We start from the raw sequence: 26,583 nt of genomic DNA on the forward strand, positions 1-26,583 counted from the left end.
GTGTCAGGCATTTGGGTTTGGAGATGGGAAAGGACCTGGGACACAGGAGGTACAAGCAGCCTCTAGAAGATAGAGAAGACGCGAGGTGGGGTCTCCCTGGAGCCTCCAGAAGAGAACCCAGCACTGCTCCTTGCTTTCAGCCCAGGGAGACCCGGGTCAGACTGCTGACCTTCAGAAATGCAAGGTAATGAATCTGTGCTGTTTGAAGCAGCTTATTTGGTGGCAATTTGTTGCAGTGGCAAGAGGAACGTGCTCGCCTGAATAATTGAATTGTATCACTTTGGCATGACCAGAAAAGCCATGGCGGTGGGGGGGGGGGGGTGGCGGGGAGTGGTATTAGCCCCGGGGAATAAGTGAAATGAAAGAGGGAAGCCGAAGGGTAAAGTTACTCTGGGTATATATGCCCCTTGGCGGGACTGTTTGGCATCACGATTACATTGCTGACTTGTGGCCTCTGACAGTCTCTCTGGAAGTTGCCGACAAGGCCGACCTGGAACCCAGGTCCCGAGTTCTGTTAGGGGAGTCCAGCCTTCTCTAGTCTGAATGGAGGTCATGTCTGAAGTCCTAACCCAGAGACAGGAACTTTTTTGGGGTGGGGGGCTCTGCTTGGTTGAAGAAATAGTCGCTCCATTAGGGGGTTGGCTGTTCATATGAGCTTCAGCTGTTTTTCAAATGTGCTTGAAATAGGGGCCGAGAAGGCCGGTTTCCATGAAGGGCGCAGCCTTTTGTAGTGATAATCGGGCTGAGAATGGTGTAGTGAAGGATAAGGCTGGAGATCCAGGCTGGGAGGGCTTCACAGACCACATGAAGCTGGCTGCACTTTATCCCAGCAATCGGAGTGAGAGTTGATAAAGATTTGAGCTAAGACAGTGGCAAAGGGAGTGGAAGGAAACAAAGTGGAGACACTTCACAGTTAAGTTAACGGTGGCAGGACTTGTGTATAAACTGCATAACAGTCTTAGTCTTCTATCCTGTGTGATGCGGAGACGGGCATGTCACCAGCTGATAGTGAAACTGAGTCGATTGGGCGGGGGCGGTGGTTTGGGGAATTACTCCTTCCAGGTGATTGTGGGACACCTTTTTGGAGCAGTCGGTCCAACTCAAAATTACATCAAGAGTGGAAAAAGGAAGTCGGAGATGGGGATAATGATTTGGGAATTTTCAAATCAAAGATGAAAATGGCTAAGGTCACAGGAGAGTGTGAAATTGTTTAAGAAGAAAGCGTTGAGAATCATCTAGGTACCATTCCTGTGCAGTAGCAGGAGGAGCTTTTTAATGGCAAAACATTGAGTGCTGTCTTGCTTATCTCAAACAGGTGAGTGGGGGGAGGAGAGCTCCGAGAGGTCGTGAGTGGAGTTCCCCGAGTTTGGTGAGCAGAAATGAACGCTGAGAGGTCACTGTAACAGAGGCTGAGTAAATACTAGGTTGGTCCCAGCGAGCAGAGAGAGGCAACTTTTAATACAATTAAAAAAGGTGTATAAAGCTGAGCTGTAAACTGAGAGGGGAAACTCCACGTGAATGATTGGAGTTTGGGAAAGAGAAGCAGGAGGAGAAAGTGTTTTGTGACTTGGTGACAATGGCAGGCCTGCGTGAAGGGAAAGTTATAGGGTAGGAGCTGGAGAGGAAGATAGGCAATGTCAATTCCTATTCCTAGAATTCAACTTTTAAAAAATATATATTTTTTATTTATTTTTTTACAGGGAGGAAGTGAGAGGGATAGTTAGAAACATCGATGAGAGAGAAACATCGATCAGCTGCCTACTGCACACTTCCCACTGGATATGTGCCTGCAACCAAGGCACATGCCCTTAACTGGAATCGAACCTGGGACCCTTGAGTCTGCAGGCCAATGCTCTATCCACTGAGCCAAACCGGTTAGGGCTGGAATTAAACTTTAAAGCACAGTGTGTGCCCCAGTGGGGCATTTTACTGCAGTTCTCAGCATGTGAGTAGCTAGGCTTCAGGGTGAGCTTCCCTCGCTGCTGTGAGGGTGTGAGCGGCACAGACATACAAGGAGGGTTTGGCACCCATTGTGTCCTCAGCATCACATTGCGTGGGAGGGAGAGGCCAGTCCCTGCCTTGAGGAGCGTATGTTACGAATAGGAAGACAAGATCCTCACAGAGGAGGAGAGTTTTAACATTGCCAAACTTGAGGCACATTTTAAAAATTAATACTGTAAAATTTCAGAATACAGGGGAGATCAGAGTAGCCTATGTGGGGTTAGTCAAGGAAGGTTTCCTGGATTATGTGGGGCTTGAATTAGACTTTTGAGGTAGAATGAGGAGGTTAAGCAAAAGCATAGAATACGGCCTTTTTGTCCTTGGAAGTTACCAGTCCCTGGCTATGTTGTCTCAGCAACAGAGGAGTTGTTGGTGGGGACTGCAGACCTTTGGGAGGGGATGGAACAACAGGAAACACCTGGGGAGAGGGGGGGGTATGGCTTTCAGAGACAGACTGTGGATTGATTAGTCCTGGCTGTGAACCTGACCAGCGGGGTGATTATGGGAGGATGTACTTAACCTCTCTGAGTCTCAAAGTCGTCCTCTGATAGGGGTCAGAAAAGCTAAGTCATAAAATTGGGTCTTGTGCACTGGCCTTCATATTCCTTGTTCCTTCCTATTTTGTGTATAGTAGGTGCACATCCTTCCCACCAGAACCTGAGTAGAGGCAGACCCCGGCTGTCTGTCTCCTCCTCCACCAGTTCACCTTCCCAACAAGTGCCCAGCTCTCTTCCTAAGACATCTGTGCAATCATTGCTCCAGTGCTGAAAGCGCTCACCATCGCCCCAGCTGTATTACGTGCTGACCTTCCCCTTACACTCGGTCTTTAATGAACTGCTGCCAGTATCCAAAAAGCCCAGGCTCTTTGGACCTGAATCACATTGTTCCTTCTCCCTGGATTTCCCTCCCTAGGCCTCCAGCCTCTCCTTACCCTTCTCCCCTACCTTCGGATCTTCCTGATGCAAGACTTTGGATTTGCATCATTGAAGTGTTTCCTGAATGACTCCTGTCCCTACAAGTCCTCCCACAAACAATAATCTTCCCCTGTTTTGTGTGTCCACTGTAGCTGGCACAGACTTCATATTTCATTGCACTTGCTCCTGTAGGGCTGCCTCATCCAATCAGATTTGGGGTTGCTTGAAGGCAGAGATGCTGTCTCTTTCTCTTTGCTTGACTTCACAAAGCCAGGATTAATTAAATGCATTCAGCAAGCGAGGGAACGAATGAAGCAGAAGCCAAACAGTGTCCTCTCGCTAACTCTTTCCTCTCCGGTGCTTTCAGGTTAGGCTGGGCCAGAATTGCACAGCTGGATTGTTTAGAGTGACTGTTGCCTTTCTCTTCACCTAGAGAGGCAGGAGGCAGGAAGTAGGCAGAGACATGCTTCTAGGTTTCCTGAATTTTACTTTGAAACAGCCACTCAGGAATTCTCTCCTGCCTGGCTTAGTTACATGGGCAAAATATGGGTGCTTGCCGGGCAGCTGGAGTCTGTGGGGCTCAATGCCTCTTCCAATCTGAATGATCTGGTTTGGTGCCAACCCCCCCCCCCCCCCCGCCCCATTCTGTCAGTGACCTATGCTCTCACATCTGCAAAATAAGGCGGAAGACAGCTCTTCCCCTTATGTAAGACTTTGGATTTGTGTCATTGAAGTGTTTCCTGAATGACTCCTGAATGGCCAGGGTCAAGTTAAGTGACTGACTCTGACTACCCTTGTGTCTGGTACAGCTCAGGAGCAGGACTGGCTTCAAGCATGAAACTGAAGTCAACCAAGCCTGGCTTTCCCATCTCCCTTTCTACAATCCGCTCTTCACCCTCAGTACCAGATCGTCTCCCTTGTGCCTTTGTTTTCTCTATTGTAGCCTGCTCTTTGGAAAGTGTATTTTCTGCTAGAGGTCTTACTACTTTTCTGGAGGGGCATTCATCTGTCTTATCATGTCAGCTTTTTCTAAATCCCTCTCAAAGGGACTGTAACTTAAAGTTGAAGGCTGCCTCATTGGCTTTCAGTTATCTCTAAAGATAATGGCTGCCTTCCCCACTGGTAAGGTAGCAGAGTGTGTGCCCAGCCAGTAATGGTTGAGCATCGACCTATGAACCAGGAGGTCACAGTTCAATTCCCAGTAGGGGCACTTTCCCTGGTTGTGGGCTCGATCCCCAATGTGGGGCATGCAGGAGGCAGCTGATCAGTGATTCTCTCTCATCATTGATGCTTCTGTCTCTCTCTCTCTCACTTTCTCTCTGAAGTCAACACAAATATATTAAAAAAATATTGCAGAGGGTACAATAGTCCCATTTATAATACTACACACACACACACATATGTGTATGTGTGTGTGTATATATATATACACACATATATACATATATATATATAGTGTATATACTACATATAGTGTATGTATATGTGTATTACATACACATGTGGGGCTTGGAAACAGACTCCTGCTTCAAGTATTGGTTCTGCCACTTATTAATTGTATCATGGGCAATCTACTTACACTCTCGTAGCTTCTGGTTTGTCCTCTGTAAAATGGAAGTAAATTATTACTTGTTTTGAAGTTTGTGGTGAGCAAGAAATGAGCATTACATAGGTGTTTGTTGAATATGCTTTGGATTCAGTTTGCTGGAGTTCAAACTTGACTTTTCTGCTTACTGTGATGTGACCTTGGGAACCTCTTGTGCCTTAATTTCCTCATCTATAAAATGGGAATGATGATAGTACGTACCTCATAGGGTTTTGTGAAGCTATGAGAAAGTACATACAAAGCTTCTTTAGAAAGTGTACAATTAATACGCAAATAAAACTCTGTGTTATTTCAAGTGTTGTGAGAATTGAAAGAAATAGTAACTTTCAAACTGCCTAAGGACTGCTCAGGTATGCAGGATTCTCTTGAATGTAAACTTCTCTAAGAAGATAACTATATATGGATGCTTATCCTCCTCTTGTGGCCCTTGTAACATTGAGGGTGGGGGTGATAAAAGTTGGTCATTGTGGGTGCACAGGTCAACATTTCAGGGGAAAAATCTGAGAGGAAGGTGACCTAGCTGATTTCACCACCCTGAATGCCCAGGAAAATGTGTTTTCAGTGTCAAATCACAGGGATTCACTGTTACCCAGAATACTCATGAATTATGATAGTAATTAGGCCTCTCTAATTAAAAGTGTTTAAAAAAAACCTTCCAAACTACTTACTGTTATAGACTTGCAAAAAGTGATATGGGGATGATTTTTCTTTTTTTAAAAAAAAAGCAAATTGGGTGTTGTGGAGGGGAAATTCCCATTAGCTAGAGATTAGGAACCAGGCCCATTTATGAAATGAAGACTTTATGGTAGATCTATGGGTCTGAGCCTTGAGCATGCATGCAGATAACCTGGTGGGCTGGTAAAATGCAGATGGCTGGCCCCACCCAGGGCTGCTGACTCCTCAGGTCCAGGGCAGGGCCAACAATGTGCATTTCTAATGAGTTCCAAGTGATGCTATTGCTGCTGGTCCAGGGCTTTCAGAAATTTTCCTCATAAGTGCCACCTGGGGAGTGTTTTGAAACAAATTGTCAGGCCCATTATGGACTTCCAGACTAAGAATCCTTCGGTGAAATGCAAGCTTAAGTACCCAGGTGATTCCCATGATGGAGAAATCTTGGAAAACAATGGGAAAGAGAAATCCTCTCCATGACTCTCCCTGGTCTGTCTTCATGAAGCAAATATCAAAGAAGATGGACATAGACAAAAGACTTAGAGGAGGGGAAAACACTTATTTACTTGGAAAATCTCTAATTGAATTTATTTATTTTTTCTTTATTGATTAAGGTATTACATATGTATCCTTAACTCCTCATTGCCCCCCCCCCCCCCACTCCCATTCATGCCTAACCCTCCTGGTGTCTGTGTCCATTGGTTAGGCTTATGTGCATGCATACAAGTCCTTTGGTTGATCTCTCCCTCTTGTCCTCACCCTCCCTTACCTTCTCTCTGAGGTTTGAGCATCTGATCGATGCTTCTCTGTCTCTGGATCTGTTTTTGCTCATCAGTTTATGTTGTTCATTATAATCCAGAAATTAGTGAGATCATGTGATATTTATCTTCCTCTGACTGACTTATTTCACTTAGCATAATACTCTCCAGCTTCATCCATGCTGTTGCAAATGGTAGTAGTTCCTTTTTACAGAAGCATAGTATTCCATTGTGTAGATGTACCACAGTTTTTTAATCCACTCATCTGCTGATGAGCACTTAGGCTGTTTACAAATCTTAGCTATTGTAAATTGTGCTGCTATGAACATAGGGGTGCATATATCCTTTCTGATTATTTCTAGTTTCTTGGGATATATTTAGATATGTTTAGATTAAATTTGGAGTGAGGAAACAGTTCTCCATGTGGACTGCACATTAGGATTTAAGATCCTTATGTCTTCCCCAGCTGTTATGGCTCAGTGGTTGAGCATCAAAACATGACCGAGGTCACTGGTTTGATTCCCTATCAGGGCACATGTCTGGGTGGCAGGCTTGATCCCCAGTAGGTACATGCAGGAAGCAACCAATCAATGATGTTTTTCTCTCATTGATGTTTCTGTCTCTCTCCTTCTCCCTTCCCCTTTCTCTAAAATAAATTTAAAAGAATATACCTATATATCTATCTATCTATATCTATCTATATATCTATATACATGTAATCACTTAAAACTTAAAAAAGATCCCTACGTCTAGTCCACAACAAAAAACAGGTGCCTCAGAATCTGAAACTGGATCTCAGCCATCAATGTTTTTCTTTAATGCTTCTTGGGAGGCTTCTGTAGTTTCTTTAATGTTTCTTGGGAGTTTGCTCATCCATGGTTAAAAAGGACAAAAACAGAGACCTGGATCCTGGCCTCCATTTTGTAGCAACTTAGCTGTATGACCAAGGGCAAATCTTCTAAGGCCTTTGGAATAATTCTCTTTTGTAAAATGGATGCTGGTGGAGCACCAGAGAAAATGTTTGGATTAGATCAGGGATTTTCAACCTTGGCTGGACACTTGAATCATCCAGTGGAATTTAAAAATAAAAATCTACTGATGGGCCCTGGCCAGGTAGCTCAGTTGGTTGGACCATCGTCCCATCACCAAAAAGTTTTGGGTTTGATTCCCTGTCAGGGCACATACCTACGTTGCTGGTCACATTGCAGGTCACATGGATCTCTCTCTCTCTCTTCTCTCTCTTCTCTCTCTCCCCCCTCCCCTCCCTCCTCTCTCCCTTCCTTTCTCTCTAAAGTCAATTAAAAAAACAACAACCGTATCCTTGTGTGAGGTTAAAAAAAAACCCACAAAAATTTACCTATGGGCAAACCCCACTCCAGCATCTCAAGTCAGGCCTCTGCATCAGTATTTTTTGTTTAATGTTTCAGGTGATTAGAATGTGCAACCAAGGCCAGAACAATTGCATTAGCAGATTTCTAAAATCCCTTCTGAGTTATACATTATATTCCTATATGAGTTAGTCACCAATTGCCTATAGCCAGTGTCAAGTCATTTGCAGAAAACAGGCCAAATTATCCAACATTTCCCATCAAGAGACTTTTCTCACCATGCATTAGTATTTACTGTATTATAGTTGCTCATGTAATCATATAACAGGAGTTAACCTCTGGGGAACACTTATTTGTTTGACACCTTATAACAGGTTATCCTTCTCATGAGTGGTAGGCATGAGAATGCTTTTACAGAGGATGACTTGACAATTTAAAGATAACAACTTACTTGCCCAAGGGCCAGAATGGTCCATTTTCATATCTCACACTAGTTGCTTTATGCCAATGCTCTTCAAGTTGCAATGTGTCAGAGAATTAACCTGAGGGTCCTGTAAAATGTGGACTGTGATACAGAAGGGCTGGGGTGACCTGAGACTCTGAGTTTCTAACTCACACCCAGCAGACAGACCTCCTCCGGGCCTGTGGACAATGCTTTGACTAATAAAGCTTATCCCTTATTCTGTCCCTGTGAACCTTGAACCGGACTCCTGTCTTTAGGCATTAGGGTCTCATGGGCCCAGGCACATACAGGTACAACCCCCCCACAGGACATATTCATCCAGAGGACTGCCGCTTTCTGCAAAGTGCACCCCTTGGGAGTTTTGCCCATATTGTAGACATGGTGCTTATAACATGCTTTTTTGCACCTTCTTTGTGAATTCTCTTAAAAGTCTAGGGTAGTGGTCAGCAAACTCATTAGTCAACAGAGCCAAATATCAACAGTACAACGATTGAAATTTCTTTTGAGAGCCAAAGTTTTTAAACTTAAACTTCTTTTAACGCCACTTCTTCAAAATAGACTCGCCCAGGCCATGGTATTTTGTGGAAGAGCCACCCTCAAGGGGCCAAAGAGCCGCATGTGGCTCGCAAGCCACAGTTTGCCGACCACGGGTCTAGGGCATATTCTTTGGAACATTCTCAAACTGAGGATTGACAGGATCTTTGGAAAAGCTAAACCTGGTGAAACGATGGAGGATGTAATGTGGTTTAGGTAAATGTAAGTCAAAAAAATATGAAGGGGTGAGGAACATTACCAGAGAAGAGGTGGGAAATGACATCGGCATAGAGGGCTTCACTGAACAGAGGCAGAGCCTTCTAGGACTGGAGCAGTTGGGACAACTATCTTCTGGTTTGAAAGCAAACAAATACCAGAGCAGTCTTCATATTTATAACAGTGTCAGATTCCAGGGGTTGGCAGACTTTATTGTTAAGAGTAGTAAATACCTTAGGGTTTGTGGGTCACATAGCATAGGGTCTCACATATTTGTGTGTGTGAGTTGGTTAAATACCATTGTTTGCTTGAAGACCATACAAAAACAAGCCACTGGCTACATTCAGCACATGGGCATAACTTTTTAATCATATTTCCTCACTAAAAAATGCCAATTAGAAATGTACTTCTGTATCCAAATACATGGTATATTCTTGTGTGAAATAATAGGATTTAAGCCCTTTGAAAGTTAGAAAATTACACAGGCTTTGGGGAATGTTGTAATTTTAATTATTGCTCACTTAAATAAGAGTATTTCCATTGATGCTAACCCCCCAAATATCTTCATAGCCCCTTTTCTCTCTCCCTTTCTCTATGTGCACACACAATATTATTGGTGCTCCCACAACAAGTACTCTTGCTAAACCCAGGTTCCATGGAGAAACAATGCACAACCTATTTGAGGCAAAAGCCCACAGTTATATAAACAGAAAGCCTGGAAGAGGACAAAGCAGAACAGAAGCAAGATGCATAGAATTTCCTCCTTCCTTCCCCTCTCTTTTCTGGGACTATTAATCAGAGAGCCGTCCTCAGCTTTTTTTTTTTTTCCCCATAGCAGATTGAAAGGTCAGGCAGCAGGCAGGCTGGCCATTCACCCAGGTGACTGTTTCAGCTCAGGGAAAAGCTCATCCACTGGGGATGACAGCAAAATAGTTCTGTAGAAAGTCGCCAAGCCGAGGCACATTTGAAGGGCATTGTGGGCTTGGCCTATGTCTGGGAGTGTGGCTGATGAGCATAACCTTGGCTGCGAGTTGACATGTGCTTTTACAAGCACAGCTGCTCCTTCCTTCTAGACCTGGCCATGGTCTCGTGAGGGCCTGCCGATGAAACCAGCATGCATCTGGTGTCCAAGCCTGGCCAGGGTTCTGTACTGAGATATCTGCATCAGTTGCCCAACAAGGTGGAAGTAACTACTTGAAGGTCACCTTGGAAGGAAAGAGGTTCCATGTGGCAGGGTCCTTTTGGAGTTGGTTCCCAGGTGACATGGAATGAATCTGGAGCTCGCACTCTGACACTGCTCTACTGTATTCCGAGCACCAAGGAAATTTGTTTGCTTTTAGAGCTGAGCAGCTCTGGCATACTTGTAGGCATCAGGAGGGGGTTGTGACCCATAGAAGGAAGGGGATGCAGGGAAACAAGGGAGTCTCCAGCTTGGAAGAAATTGTAAAAGCTTAGTTATCAGTGAAATCAGGAGGCTTTTTCTGGCTGTGTTCTATAGGACCCAGGCAAGAAAAAGCTGCAGGTAAGAAAAAGTGAGGGGGGTGCTTGTACTGACTGGGCTAATGATGTTAGATATCGGGGAAAACATTACTAGTTGTAAATCAAAGGAGTCCTGAAGTTGTGAGTCCTGAGGTCTCTGTTGCAAATGTTCAATCTGCCTTGTTATGCAAAAGCAGCCATAGACAATACGTAAGTGAATGGGCAAAGATTAGACTCTTCATGGAATCAGATGATCAGAGGCAGTAAAAACAGACGTTTTAGATAAAGATGACGGAGCTCAAAGAAAGATCGCTGTCCTTGCATATTTCGCTGACAGCTTCTCTGGGGAGCTTGGCGCTTCTACAATGTACATTTTAAAGTTCTTAAGGACTCAGGAACATGTTAATTGGGTTAAGATGTTATATTAGGAGGAATATATTAGAGAATATTATTTTCTTTAGGAGGAGAAAGTATTACCTTAGTGAACAGTTACTTTGATTAATCAGTTAGCATACTTTGCTGGGCAAACAGTCCTAAGAGGGCATAGGACTCAACAGAGGTAAGTGCAGGAGATCAGAAAATGTTCAGGAACCACGATTATATCTTCTGTGTGCAAGATCTTGTACAGGGAGCCATAGGGGCCACAGGGATAAACAAAACCATATCTCAAGGAGGCTGAAATTTAATTGAACACACACAATATCTATGTAGCACGGGGCAAAAGTAGGTCTGTGTGGAAAATAATACAATCATTAATTAATAAATAATACAAGAGTAAATTGTGTTTCACATACTCACAACTGTAAACCTGCTTTGGCTCCATCCCATAGGTGTATCTGTATTTCTAATTCTGTATGTATGTATTCATTCATCTATCCACACATACCACAGATAAGGAATGAAACAATAGTATGTGGTGATAGTACGTGGTGAGTAGCTGCCAGTGGTGCAGGCAATAACCCTGGCAAGCTTTAGAATAGAGATCTGTGTGAATGAAAAGTCTTCAGAGACATTTGGACTTGGAATGGAACCTGAGCTGATTGCTAAGAGGTTATTTGGTGGAGGCACTTGCCTCTGCTGGCCTGCATCCCCAAACAAACAAACAAACAAAAAACAACACATCCTGGGGCATAAAGTAGAAGAAGTGGGGGACTTGTGACTGTCACCCTCATCAAGTTGTAATTCTATACAAAGAGGTCTGAGGTCAGGTGTAATATTGGTTAGGATGGTTAGAGTCTTTCTGCACTGTGGTTATGGCCTTAACTCCACATTTGTGCCTATCATCTTGAAACATCTAAGACCAGGCAATGGACAATACCTACACCTGTATTTATTTATTTGAATATTCTGCAAACATTCATTGGCTTCTGGTAAAAGTCAAGCACTGGATGGTTCAGTGTAGCCCACCAATATGCAGTAGGAGATATTCATCTCACATAATGAAAGTCAACTAATATTTCACTTAATTACACAGGACTCTGAGAAACCAAATAAGAGTGGAGAATAATTCAGTTCCTCAGTGAAAGGATGGACCAAACAAAACCCCAGGATGCCTATAGTAATTAAAAGGGCATTGCACTTTTTGCATGTTTCAGTAACATGCTAAGTCTTTCCTATCCTTTTCACACAACCACACGTTATTGATGAACAGACATCAAGAAGGCATTAGGTGGTACTTTATTGCATTATTTTAAGCCACTGAGGTTTTTATATATGAAGGGTATAGATTTATGCCGTGTGATTCAGCTATGAAGCAAGCACATCAATTTGTTCATGAATGTGAACTGGTGATTACCTCCATTAAAGTCACCAGGGCAGACTGATCACTTTAATTTGGGCAGAGGCATGCAAACAGCATTTGCTCGTGGTGCGTGTGTACCTAAGAATACAGGCAAGAGAGCTGTTTTGCATCCCTGAGGAGCCCTAGGAATGCAGATTTGTGTTCTCATAGAGGTATAAGTACAGGCGAGGGTAGGAAGCCTGGTGGGACCAGGAAGACATTGCTTCCTAGGACCATGTGGTGGGATATTGTATGAAGTTCATTTATTATTAGCTGCTGAGTGCCGATTAGATGGTAAACTTCAAAACAGATGGCGTTTAGAACATATGCTTGTTCCCGATTCCAGATCATGGAACTTGGCACCCTTCTAGGGGTGACTAGGTAATGACAAGTTGAATGGTGCTCTACTTCACATGACATGAAGGAACTTGTGAGATTTAGTAAAATAAAAAAAAAAATTGGAATTGAGTACCTGTGCTTTTGTCCTGCAGGAGTTCCCAGTCTAGCTGGGGAAACATGAAATGACTCTTTAGCAATCTTTATTTCCACTGTGGTTTGTAGAATGAAGGTTGGAAAGACATTCGGATTATATGGTGGCTAAGAAGGCAAGGAGAAACAGTGTTGAGGAATATAAGCTATAATATCCATGACACTGGAGAATTCATTCATTGCTGGGGACCTTACAGCAGGCACATATGTAAACAAGTGCCATAACAGCGTCCCTGACCCAGAAAGTACCCTTCTGACAGGAGCAAAAATTGGATGCTTGGAGATGTATGTAACTTTGTTTTAGGTAATAGCAAACATCGGAGGCTTCTTTAAATGTATGACAACAGGAAACTGACTTACCAAATAATAAAGCAATGTTTAGGAATCTTATTCAATTATTAAAAAAATAATTACAAGTACATATGAAGAGTCTGGAAAATACTTGCTCTATAAGAGATTAAGCAGTGACACAAAGATATATATTGAGATTGCAACTTCATAAAAATTATTCATAAATAAAGGATAAATTATGCAAATAATCATATACATATACCCCTTTACTCTCAATCATTACTTCTATTTTATTTCCTTTGTCGTAACTTTTAAATATAAACTTTAAAAAATGCATTTACTTAATTTCATCAAAATATAAGCTACTCTAGGAAATATAAAAATACTAGAGGTTCGGTGAATGAAATTTGTGCATGGGAGGGATGTCCTGCAGCCCAGCCTGTACCCTCTCCAATCTGGGATCCCTCTCACAATCCAGGACTGCTGGCTCCCAACTGCTTCTGCCTGCCAGCCTGATCACCCCCTAACCATTCCCCTGCCAGCCTGATCGACGCCTAACTGCTCCCCTGCTGGCCTGGTAACCCCTAACTGCTCTCCCCTGCTGGCCTGGTCAACCCTAACTGTCCTCCCCTGCCAGCCTGGTCCCTCCCAACTGCCCTTCCCTGCTGGCCTGATTGCCCACAACTGCCCTCCCCTGCCGGCCATCTTGTGGTGGCCATCTTGTGACCACATGGGGGTGGCCATATTGTGTGTTGGAGTGACGGTCAATTTGCATATTACTCTTAGGAGGTTGGATCACCTCTGTATATGGCAGATTTTAGGTACTCAGTATTTGCATGGCTGATTTATTAAAATATTTATTTTACTTTCATAGTGACCAATTGCAATATGAAAATAATATCTGTCAAATCTTTATTGGGTGTTGGGTTAGGCACGCTATCCATTTTTTATTTCAATCTTATTACCACTTTGTTGTTTTATATTAATATTGTATAGTTGACAAAATTGAGGCTCACAGCACTAAAGCACCATGCTCATTGGTAAGAATAAGAGTCAATATGTGACCTTCAGCTGCCTGATTCTAAAGCCCAGGCTCTTACAGTTATATGATTTTTAAAAAGTAAAATATATAAAATAATTATCAGATGCTTTAGAGAAGCCATTTAAAATGGAACCGTGAAAAAGTATTTCTCATTTCCTCCTGTCCCCTGGGTCTTGGTGCCTCTACAGAGATATCCCTCCCAGATCAAATGATCCCTGTTTTCTCCTTTATACTTCAGAACCTCAGTTACTGGAATCAGGTTGACAAACTTATCTCAGTGTATGGCAGTTGCATTTTAAAATGAATCCAGGCTGGCAGGCATGGCTCAGTGGTTGAGCATCAACCTATGAACCAGGAGGTCATGGTTCCATTCCTGGTCAGGCCATATGCCCTTGGTGCAGGCTTTATCCCCAGTGTGGTGCATGCAGGATGCAGCTGATCAATGATTCTCTTTCATCACTGATGTTTCTATCTCTCTCTCCTTACCCCTTTCTCTCTGAAATCAATAAAAAAATATTTTTTAAAAAATACCTGAGCCAGAAACAGACACTGCTTCAGATGTTATCTGGGGTGGCCAGACCATTGGGGCACTCCTTATCAAGTCGTGAAGGTCACCATTATGTCTTCTCTTAGGACCATCTTTGGTGGAGGCCCATCATCATCTTAAGGTCAAATCCTTGTCTTAACATCAGCTGCTTCTGCCTTGCCTCTCAAGGATTTTGGGGAAGTGTATTTTCTCTCTTACTGAATTGTAAAATTCCACCTGTAATAGTGGAGGCATGTTCTATAGGACCCTTGAAATTCTAGATAAGACAGGCACATATATAGTAGTGCCTTTTTTGTGTGCTTATCCTCTCAGTGTGGATAACTGAATAAATCTTCAGATGGAGACCACAACATTCTTCACTGCCATGATCATTAGAGAGAATAGATGTGCATGGAATTTGGGCATCTCTCTTGTTTTTATGATTTTATGTGGCCATATGACGTAGTGACTGGAAATTCCGTAAATTCCCTTTTAATAGTAAATAAGTTCATTTTATCCTCAAATTTACGATGATGATGAGCAAGTACTTTATAAAACTCTGAATTGCTATTCTGATATATTTCATTAGTGTATTCTTGAAACACCAGTAGGTATCCTCAAGCTGTAAAAAATTAATGAAATGATAAAGTGTGTGGGGGTTGAGTGCACCGAATATTTATTGGCATCTGAAATTGACCAGAATCACGAATATTAAAAAAAGCTGTAATTTGATTTCCAGGGCCAGGAAGGAAGAAAATGTTCTGTTCTTCTGATGCACCTCATATCACTGGGGAGTTAAATGCCTAAATACTTCATTAGCAGAGATTTTTAATGTCTAATTAAAGCTAAGCCTTCTCCCTGCATTAGGAAAATTAACATAGGCATTTGGTTTTTCTTTAAGTGTTCAAACAAGACTATGGCATTTTTGAGATGGAGCTGCTTTCTGTAGCGATGTCCACACAAAACCAAATTTCACAGTGATGATATGCTACTCATCTGGAACTTTGAGCTATGCAGGATGTTTTTTGTGACTAAAAATACCTTGTGTTTTAAATGATCACAATACGTTTTCATTGTGAAAACTCCTTTCTGATTTTTGTCAATTTTAACTCTCCCATCAGTGTCCCTGGAATTTCTCTGCTTGATTCTTGATCAGCTAAAGTGATTATTAAAAGTTAGGGAGGGCCTGACCGGCATGGGTCAGTGGTTGAGCATCAACCTATGAACCAGGAAGTTACGGTTCCATTCCCGGTCAGGGCACATGCCCAGGTTGCAGGCTCAATCCCCAGGGGTTGTGCAGGAGGCAGCTAATCAATGATTCTCTCTCATCATTGATGTTTCTATTTCTCTCTCCCTTCCTCTCCGAAATCAATAAAAATATATTTTAAAAATAGTTAGAGATAGATGCCAGTTGCAGTATAAATTCAGATCAAGGAGCAAGTTACTTTCTTGGAAACAGCACCAGCCTTCCTTGCTGGTTTACTGTCTTTCTAATCCTGCCGATGATATTATTGTTTGCTTCATCTACTTATACAATGTGCTTCCAGAAGAGCAGACAATATAATTTTTGAGCATCCAGAAGATTATGCTAATCAACAATCAGAAAAGAAACATTGTCAGATGGATCTCTTAACTCTCTATGACATGTTTACTGATTCCCACCCAGGAGTCCTGATTGCTCCTTTTTCTGAATCCATACCATTGTAGACAGCACATAATTTAGTGATGACTACTAACCTTCCTTCTTTTCTCCAAGATAACCATCTTTAAGGCAGTAAGTCAGAGGTAGAAAACTTGGCCCAGTCCTTTCAGTTGCTACTTCCCCAAATCCATTAAGCTCCCAGAGTTATGCAGGGGGGCAGGGTGTAGGGGGACAGATAGAGGGGGTGGCTCTTCCTTTCATAAAAGATTGCTAGTATGATCAGTTCACCAAGGAGCTGTGCCCCCTCTATTCATGGACCTCGTCACTTTCAGAAATCCCAAATCAATCCAAGTAGCGCAGCATTTAATAGTCAATGACATACTTTATTGTTTTCTAAGCCTCTAGGAAGGTCAAATGATTCTTATTGACTCAACTAACTTGTAAAGAATTATAGAGTGGAGGAAGCAGAGGCCTGAGCCAGCCCATAAATGCTACTTGCTTGGTTGACTCAAGCAGGTTTCAAAAAATTCTATTAAATTTATTCATACTAGTCCTGGCTGGTGTGGCTCAGTTGGTTGGAATGTTGTCATCTCCTAGACTGAAAGGTCAAGGGTTGAATTCCCAATCAGCACACATACATAGGTTGTGGGTTCAATCCCCAGTTGGGGTGTGTGCCAGAGGCAGCTGATCAATGCTTCTCTGTCACATCAATGTTTCTCTCTCTCTACCCCTCTCTCTAAAAAAACAATAAGCATGTCCTCGGGTAAGGATTAAAAAAATAAATTAAAAATTGTATCATGCTGCTCAATATCTTTTGGGGTAAAATCTAATAACGCAAATATATTAATGGTCTGTTGTCTTCATTGTTATTGACATTAATCTTTTTTAAATGTCTAATTATTCTAGTCTATTCCCTTCCTCTTCTCCCTGCATTAGGAAAATTAACATGCTAAATCGTTTTGTTTTTAAGGAGAGAATATTGTGATTTGGAAAATAGGACATTTTTATCAGAGTTTCCGATATTATAAGAGCAATAGTTAAATGTCAGGTCATTTAAATAAACAACTAAGAACATATTGTGTGCAGTGGTCTTGGGCTGGTGTTGAAATGTTAGGTGGCAATTCAAGCTGCATTATTGCTTGGGAGTTGCCTCAAGACTGAAATGTAGTATTTGCTGCCAGAATTCTAGAAATCACAATATATAAAACCATATTCAGAGTCACTACAATGCCTATGATCTGTGAGAAGCAGAAAGGGAAGCCAAAGGAGAATAAGAAAGTTAGGAATTTGGATTGAGTCCATGACCAATTTAAAATATACAAGCCTGCCTCTGGAGATAGTGAAATCCTTAGCATCATATTGGAAATATTTTCAGAATGTTTCAGAGTACAATACAAGGGAAGTGAAATTCTGATTTTAAGTGGACTTAAAGAGCAGGAATACATTGCAGAATGGAGGCTGCCAGACTTTAGCATTTATGGATCAGTAAATTAAAGAGAATAAATAATTGGAAACTATCTGGAGTTGCCAACTCTTTATCTTTTCGCTAAGTGTTGCTGGTACTATCCCCCTTAATAAGATTTATGTTGGGCAATGATGTTCTCACATTAGATGTAAGTCACAATATAATTTATTTGAACAAAGGATGAAGAAACATTTCAAAAGATACACAAGGAAAAATGAATTATCACCATGTAGAAGTCACTGATTAGCATCTCCTCACAGCCAGCTCTTCTCTGCCCTAAGGCTCCTAGGTATAGTAGCTTCTTTCTAGGGACCTGCAGCCGGCATGGGCAGGAGACTGAGGTCTGGAATGACGGTGTATAAGTCACCTGTTAGAGTATTCCAGTTAGAGGTTCCTCTCACATGCTCAGGCTGGTACTGTTCTGTTGTCTGCAAGCTTAACTCCACCCATGCTCACAGTTCTCCCTAACTTATTCTGTGCCTCTGAGAGTCATACAAGTGCAAGAAAGTGTTTCACCAGAGCTGAGGGTGTAATAGATCATGGTTGCTATGTTGTTGTTTTGTTTTTTAAACAAAAATATTATGGAAAATTTTGAGTGAAAGTAGAGCATGCATAATGAACCATCATATATTATTATCCACCTTCAATAATTATGAACTAATGGTCAATCTTGTTTTTTTCTATACTTACTACCATTTTCCCCTGCCCTAGATAATGTAAAGAAATTCGCAAACATATGATTTCATCCATAAGCATCTCCATATTTATCTCTAAAAGCCCTGGCACTTAAAAAAATAACACATATTGTTAGCATACTTTAAAATATCAGTTCCTTTTTATCCATCTTTTAAAAATGATATATTTAAATAAAAGTAATATGAGAACTAAAAAAGCATGTCTTTATAGATTAAAATCTGCAGGAAAATAAAAGTTTAGATTGCATGAAATTGTCTCTTCTAAAGAAAAAAATAACTCCTTAATATCATCAAATATTTAGTCAATACTTAAATTTATTTGTTTCACAATGTACTTTTATTATGTATTTATTTTATTTATTTACTTGTATATTATGGATGGGTGTATTATACTTTATTCTATTAAGGAATCAAAAAGATCTGGCTTTTTCTTACTAGTTTATCATCATCAGGATTTTCATGATTGCATTTATGTGGTTTTATTTCACATTAGTGGCCCAGTGCATGAAATTCGTGCACGGGGGCAGGGGTCCCTCAGCCCGGCCTGCACCCTCTCCAATCTGGGACCCCTCAAGGGGTGTCCAACAGCCGGTTTAGGCCCAATCCCACAGGAATCGGGTCATCCTGATGTCCGAGGAAGGTCGGACATCCCTCTCATAATCCGGGACCGCTGGCTCCTAACTCGGAGCGCCAACGGGTCTTTCATTATTTTTATTTATTTATTTATTTATTTATTTATTTATTTATTTATTTATTTATTAGGGCAAACTGCCTATGATTTTTAATTAAAACTAAAAAAACTGATAGGGGCAGAAATGAAAAGAGGACCCATCCTAGGTTGATGGGATCCTGGGGGTGGGGAGTGGGGAACATTGTTGACACAAGTTGTCAGAATTCAAATGGGGTTTGTGGATTGAACCTTAATACCATCTGAATGGAGATTTCCTCACATGGTTGGGTGGAGAATTGTTATGTAGGAGTGTCTGCTTTTGGGAAATACACAGCGGAGTATCCGGGCATCCCGTCATGTGTAGAGCATGCTCTCAAACAGCTCAGAAAAAGACTGGGGGAAATGGGCATATATGTGTATAAATGCACACACTCACACACAGTCTAACCTTGCTATTTCGACTCTACCTTTGTGCACCTGCCTACTTGCTAAGATCTGTAACTCCAGAATCAAGGCTTGCAGAGCTTCCTTGGCCATTGGGCCATAGCCAGGGTGCAGGGACCCTGCAGACAGAACCATGGGCAAAGTCCCAGCTGAGGTCCAACAGGTGCCACTGTTTTCTTGTTTCTGCTCCAGTATGTGGACCGGGGTCTGTTTTGCGGCAGGTTCCATTTGGGCCTTGGCATTTCTGTGCTTCCTGGTGGCGTCTGGCTGTGTGGGATGGCCAAGCTGGTGCTCCAGTGGCTGCCGGTTCCCTGAGCCCGAGAAGACTGTGCGGTAAAATATGGAGAAAAGATTGCGTCGTAAGCAAGTTCAGGCTGCCCCATTTCAACCTTAAGCAATCAACAGCTCCCATCACATACAGTGTCCTTTCAACGGAAACACAGAAAGTGCTGCCCTGAACACCCATGGTGCTGGCTCACCAGAGCCCACAGACCAGCAATGATGGCCACTTTTGGGTGACGTCATGAAGTTGTGACGCTGAGGTGATGCCGGGGGTGAGTCTGGCTGCCAAGGCCATGCCCTGGCCCACGTCTGGGCCTACACCCCACAGTGAAGCCTGTGGTAGGGCACCAACAGGTGGCTTGGGGAACCAACATAGCCATGTCGATACCGCTGCAGTTTCGCTATGCACGTTTAAATCATCCACGCTCTTCCGGAAAGAAGGGCTTTTTCTCCCACTCTGGATGGCCACGCTCCCCCAGCGGCGCCCGAGGACCTGGGGCCTACCTGGCAATCCAGCCTCACTGACCCCGCGGGCCACTGCCCTAACAGCTCCGTACCTCTGTGGCCCTCCACGCAGCCCGCCGGCGCCGTCCAGCGTGGTCCGTCCAGAGCGGTCCGTCCATCTGCCTGGCCCCCGAGGCTGCCTGGCCACACACACTCGGGCCGCTCCCGCCCAGACTCCACAGTCCCCTGCCTGGTGGTGGGCCCAGTGCGCCTGCGCGGAGCTGCCGCCTGGACTCCGCTTTCCAGTTGTCTGTCTGGTCGTGATGGCCCTAGTCTATTATTAGTATAGATGTTTGTCTCTTGAATTTCCTGTAAATTCAGAATTTATCCTAAAGTAGATCATTCCCCATTTTGTTTGTTTGTTTTTGGCAAAAACATTTCATAAGTAATGTTATATCCTTCCATCAAGAGATACATATCTGTCCCTGGCTGGTGTGGCTATTGGTGGGACATCATCCTATGCACCAAAAGGTTGCCAGTTCAATTCCCAGTCAGGACACATGCATGGTTGTGGGCTCAATCCCCAGTTGGAGGTATGTAGGAGGCAGCTGGTCAATGTTTCACTCTCACATCCATGTTCCTCTCTCTCTCTCTCTCTCTCTCTCTCTCTCTTCCTCTCTCTCTAAAATGTCAATAAAAAAAACCTTAAAAAAAAGATACATATCTGGTTCTCTTATTCTCGCATATATATATATATATATATATATATATATATATATGAATATGGGTACTTCTTTCCTCTTCTTCTTATAAAAATACAGCAAATATTAGCCAAGACTGGGTTTTGAATCATTATTTTAAGTTTTCATATTGTTGTTACATGGAGTCATACCAAACTCTAGCAATTGTTTACTGCTATGCAAAAGTGTGATCACAAGTTTCTATCACACACCAAGCAAGATGATAAAGAACAAACAAAACTATCTGAACTTTTTTCATAAAATGGAAGGTTGTTCAACAGCAGAAATAGGAAGACTTTAACTGAAGATTAAAAGATAGACTGAAATACATATATCTTTCCAGAAATTCACCATGGCATCCTGATTCTTCTCATGCCACAGCATTCTGGACTCAAATGATGGACCAGAATGTAGGAACCATTGTTTAGCACCATACTATTGGTAACCATGTGCTAGAAGATAATGCAAAATTTTTTTCTAGACAAATTAAAGGGGGAATTTAAGTTTATATTTGGGAGTATCTTTAATCCATGATATATTACAAATCACTCCATGCAATAAAAATAAAAATACTAAAAGCTATTATTTAATTCAATAAACATGTATTGAATACCAATTATTAATCTGGCATTTGGAATATAAAACACTTGAATATGAATATGACAAAGATTAATATGCAGAATGGAGACAATATGATATAACAAAAAAGAAATTGAGAACTTATGTTATTAGATTGTGCTCTGCCTCCATGAGCCTCATACCCCTGGGCCTTTAGTATCCTGTGAATGGATATAGTAAGGTATATTTATCTTTCTCATGGACTTATTCTGAAGACTAAGTTAAATAGTGAAAACTATCTAAAGAATCAAAGGTAAACTATTAAATTTCTTTTAGACAAATTAAAGGGGGAATTTAAGTTTATATTTGGGAGTATCTTTAATCCATGATATATTACAAATCACCATATGTAATAAAAATAAAAATACTAAAAGCTATTATTTAATTCAATAAACATGTATTGAGCACCAATTATTAATCTGGCATTTGGAATATAAAACACACTTGAATACCCACAGGTTGAGAACCGCTAGCAGGGTCGCCTAAGACGATTGGAAAACACAGATATTTACATTACGATTCATAACAGTAGCAAAATTACAGTTATGAAGTAGCAATGAAAATAATTTTATGGTTGGGTGTCACCACAACATGAGGAACTGTATTAAAGGGTCACGGCAGTAGAAAGGTTGAGAACCACTGCCTTAGAGCGATCTCTAGTTCTCTGCTCTTCCCACTGCTCCCCACTTTCTAACTGAGGTTCCTTTCACACTAGGAACTATACACTTGTTTAGTGCAGTGTGACCTCCCAGGGCATTAAGATGTGGTAGGAAAGCAGCCTGATTTTAGAGAGCAGAAATGAGCCAGACACAATGGGGCCGGTGGCCAGGAGGCTGCTGGGGATTGTCTCTCTGCTAATCACTTGTTCTATTTGCCCTCCTCCTCCTGGGCCTGATGGCCCTTCTCTTCTCCTTTGCCCTTTCCAATCCCCATCCTCCTGTCCTCTTGACACGAGCCTGATGGGACTGATCAGTGTTTTGATGGTGGTTTTGTGTGCTGTTGCCCTTGGCCAATCCATCTGACCTTGTAATACCAATTCTCACTCCTTGAAGAGAAGGCATAACACAAATTGAAATGCTTGACCTGGAAACTTGAATTCAGTTCAGCTGGTTTTGGATGGTATCACGTGTTAAAAATATGAAACTTGCATGCCTTTATACTAGACCTGCATGTTCTCATTTGTGCCATGCTCCACTGTTGCCTAGGGATTATACCAGTCTCTTGCATCGGTTCCTCAGGCCTATGTGGCCCCCTGAAGCATTTGAGTTGGCTACTGTGGACTAGCATCTCCCTGACAGACTGACAGGCAGCTCTGAGTTCCTTTGGGTAGAGGGCTCTGATTTTCAGCATACTATGAGTCTCTTTTAAATCCAAAGCATTGCCTGTAGCATCTCTCTCACTGATCAAAATTTAATACTGATTTGGCCAAAATCACAATTTTTGCACTCAGCAATGAGTCTTAAGGGGGCTCAAGTGACAGTGTGGGTGGATCAGGGCAGCTCATAGCAGAAAGCGGTTCAAAGCAACACAGTTAAATGCATTATTGTGTGTGCAGGAGAATCCTGAAGCAATAATTTGAAGCCAGTGTGAGAGCGGCATTGATGACCTATTTGTTAGAAACAATCCAGGGACATATTGAAAACCCTGTTCAAAATACCATGTTTTTGAAGAAAATGTTTTTGAGAGGCAAAGCAAAGCAAACAAAAGCTAATGATAACCTACCTCATCATTCATGATTTTGGTTGTCCTCCTGGACCCTGAGAACCCGTTTATCTGAAGAAGCTCCACGCTCCACAGTTGCAACATGGTATTTTGAACAGGGTTTTCAATATGTCCCTGGATTGTTTCTAACAAATAGGTCATCAATGCCGCTCTCACACCGGCTTCAAATTATTGCTTCACCTATTCTGGAAGAAATGCCTAGCTTACTATTAAAACTAGTAGCATTTGGCTTTATACTGAAGGGTACTCTTATTTTTTTGTGAAGGATTTCTCATGGATGTGCCCCTCTCCAGGGAAGTTGCAAGGTCATGCACAGTACCCTTTTCCTCTGTCTCAATATAATCTTCCCTCAAATTTTCTTCAATACAGGTTGCCAATTTGGCTTGTTCCATCTCCAACAATGAGGAAGGGGTGAAATTGGTTCGAATGGCAGCTACCCAGATTGACAGCCTGTGTCCCCAGGTAAGCCTCAATCACTTCATTTTAAAAGCCCATCGGTGCCCTGGCCGGTGTGGCTCACTTAGTTGAGGGTCATTCCATGCACTAAAAGGTCATGGGTTCCATTCCTGGTCAGGGCACATGCTCAGGTTTCCGGCTCAATCCCCAGTATAGGGCATGCAGAAGGTAGCCAATCAATGTTTCTTTCTGTCTCTCTTTTCCTTCTTCTGTCTCTAAAATCAATTAAAAAACATATATATTTTTTAAAAAGCCCATTGGTGACCAATATTTAGGACCTTCCACACTCTAGCCCTCATGTCACTCCTTCTCTTGTCCTCTTTCCTCACACTGGAACGTGCTAACCAACATCCATGGGCTGTTTCAAATCCTAGTTTTATAAAAAAAACAAACAACAAACAAAAAAACACCACCACACACACACACACACACACACACACACACACACAACACAATATCTAACTATTCCAGTCTCTTCAGAATCACTGTGGCACTTACTGTCTTTCCCACTCATATTGACTTTGTTTTCTTTGTTTGGGGCTGTTCTTTAAACCCTCCATATCTATTTGCCTTGTCTCAACAACTAAATTATAAGCTTGCACTTGTAGAACAAGAGTTATGTTGCTGCCACACCTGTGATAAGTAAACAGGACTTGTCCAGTAAACACTTTCTGAAACCCGAAGCTAATTACTGTATCTTCAAAGAGAGGCAAAGCAGAGCAAACAAAAGCTAATGATAACCTCCCTCATCATTCATGTTTTTGATTGTCCTTCTGGACCCCGAGAACCCATTTCTCTGAAGAAGCTACACGGTCCAGAGTTGCAACATGGTATTTTGAACAGGGTTTTCAATATGTCCCTGGATTGTTTCTGACAAATAGGTCATCAATGCCGCTCTCACACTGGCTGCCCGGCCGCAGAGCAAAGTTGCTCAGGACAACATGGACGTCTTCAAAGACCAGTGGGAGAAGCAGGTCCGAGTGCTGACGGAGGCCGTGGATGACATCACCTCGGTGGATGACTTTCTTTCTGTCTCAGGTAATCGGGAGCAGGCTCCTCAGAAGGTGGCTGAAGGAGGAGGACAGGATGAGATAAGGGATCATTTGTTAATGTCATGGGTCTGTGTTTCAAGTGCTCTTCTTGGCCCGCTGAGCTTTCCGTCATTTCTGCAAATGTGCCAGTAACACCCTCTTGAAAAGGCGTCTTTGGTCTGCACATCATTTCAAGACACTAGTCAAAGCTTTGGGGACGGATGGGGGGGTGGACACAACTTTCTGAAGAAGATATCAGAAGCCTGAACAGATTATTTAGGTTCCTTTCTAGTTCCTGGTGCTTATTAAAACAGGATGACTTCTGATGCATCTGAATCACCCACCTGCAAAAGGGTCTGGGGTTGGTTAATCCCCATGGTTTATGTGTATATATGCAATCCGCTATTCCAATCGGGCTGTGTTAAGGGGGTCATTTTTGCAATAACTGAAGTTATCCAGGTTCGTCATAAGCCAGGAAGAAATATTAGCCACAGAATGAACCCATTAGAAGGCACTTGGGAGCGATTGAGGCTTTGAACACTTGTCTACGAGGTTGTGTAAGGAAGTAAGAGAAAGCAAATAGAACTAGTCATCACTTGAAATTGTAACTTTCTCCTTTGTAAATGCAGCCAGACGGGAAGATGTTAGTTCCTTTGAATCACCATGTAGTCATTGTGACCTTTAACGGGACTCACCGGCGCCATTGCCAAACAGGGCAACCAGCCAGCAAATGGGCCTTTTTCCAAATACATTTGGCTCGGTTCACTCACGTCGGAGAGTCTCTGTGGGAGGAGTGGGGGGAAGAGGTCACTGCAAACAGCGGCCTCCAGTGTGAGGTATTCAGATAACCAAGTGACCCTTGAAAATTTCAAATTGATTCTACCCACAGGTGTGTGGGAGTCACATCTGTCAACTCGGTCAGCAATAACCTTGACCAGGCTATTCTTGTTCTTGGCCTCACAGCACTGCTGGTGGGGATCAGGCAGACAGGGCCCCTGAGTGCAACAGTGTGGGAGAGATTCCTAGGGGAGGCTTATCGTATTTGGGAACTTTTCCTGGGTGCATTCTTCCCTTCCCATGAAGAAACAGAAAACGAATTCCTACCGGGGGCTTCTGTTTAAAGCTTGCCTGACAGCAGCAGAGCGGAATCTATAGATCTGATGGATAATCGAAAAGCCAGCTTTGAAACCATGGAGGGCAAGACAAGGAGATGGGAAAAACAAGCTAACACATGCTCAGTGTCTATAATTTGCCCAATGCTCTGCTGTTTGCTTGACTTCTTGCCAACATTCTATAAAATAGGTATTGGTATTCTAAGTCTTCCTTTGAGAAAACAAAGTCATTGAGAGGGTAGGTAACCTGGTGGAGAAGATATTAAAGTTCAGATTATCCTCTTTCGGAAGCTATATAGTTCTCAACAAGTCAAGCTAGAAGGGGAATTTCCTGTGGTGCTCCCAGCTTTCCTTGCAGCTCCCTTCTCCTCACCTCAGGTATCCCCATTCCTCTCTCTAGTCCCTTTCAGAACTCTGCCCTGTTCTTCATTTCCAAGGTGCTCTATTTTTGATGACTTGTCAAACCATCTATTCATTTAAATATACCGGTACCTAGGGTTTTGTTGATGCAGAACTCAATATGTTGCCATTCCTGCGATATTTGCTTTGCTGATGGCTGAGTCCCAACAACATAAAAGTTGTACCCAAGAATTGCACCTCCCATAAGGTGCTTAGGAACTGTTTGGCTAGCCTTGGGGATTTGGACAGTGGGGAACAGAAGGGTGGGCAACACTATTGAATATCTTTTTGGTATGCAGTTTTCCCCAGAATGGCTGCAAGGGCCCCCAAAAGGGGCAAGGTGAGCCCCCCCACCCAGCCTCAGATCTCACAGAGCAATCCCAGTACCCCCCGGGAATCTTACTCTGCCTCCCTCCTAGTTACAGATGTGTAGGAGATACCCATGCACTGCCTTTCCCAAAGAGTTCAGAATGTCAAAGTTTCCCAACTTTTCTTTTGCTTTAAATGCACGTTCAAAAATTTCTGATGGTGGGGAGAAACGAGGCGAGCAGGTCTCACCTCAGGTCTTTGCAATAGTGTAAGGCATTTCTTAATTTTCTCCCACCAGCCGGCCTCTTTGCCACCTTTCTCCCCGCCATGCCTTTGTGCATCTCATTATTCCCAGCCACAGGAAAAGGCTTTGGCTTCCACTGATAACACGGTGCAGTCCAACCCCAGCTGTCCAGGCGCCGCTGTGTGCCATGATGGGAAAATGAAGAGGCACGGCC

General features: G+C 42.6%; 1 protein-coding gene across 7 annotated transcripts in view; it reads left to right on the forward strand.

The window, feature by feature from the left end:
• The window catches only part of CTNNA2 (catenin alpha 2), a 982,769-nt gene that overhangs the window by 858,905 nt on the left and 97,281 nt on the right, over positions 1-26,583 (forward strand). For 6 of the 7 annotated variants that reach the window (XM_054728044.1, XM_054728045.1, XM_008157457.3 and 3 more), the window contains 2 exons: positions 23,188-23,280; positions 24,156-24,312. In XM_054728044.1, coding sequence (XP_054584019.1) covers positions 23,188-23,280; positions 24,156-24,312 — 250 coding nt within the window. The remainder of the gene's footprint in view (positions 1-23,187; positions 23,281-24,155; positions 24,313-26,583) is intronic. The other variant, XM_054728047.1, reaches the window with a different exon arrangement.

Source organism: Eptesicus fuscus, chromosome 16 (assembly GCF_027574615.1).
Source record: "Eptesicus fuscus isolate TK198812 chromosome 16, DD_ASM_mEF_20220401, whole genome shotgun sequence".
Lineage (NCBI taxonomy): Eukaryota > Metazoa > Chordata > Mammalia > Chiroptera > Vespertilionidae > Eptesicus > Eptesicus fuscus.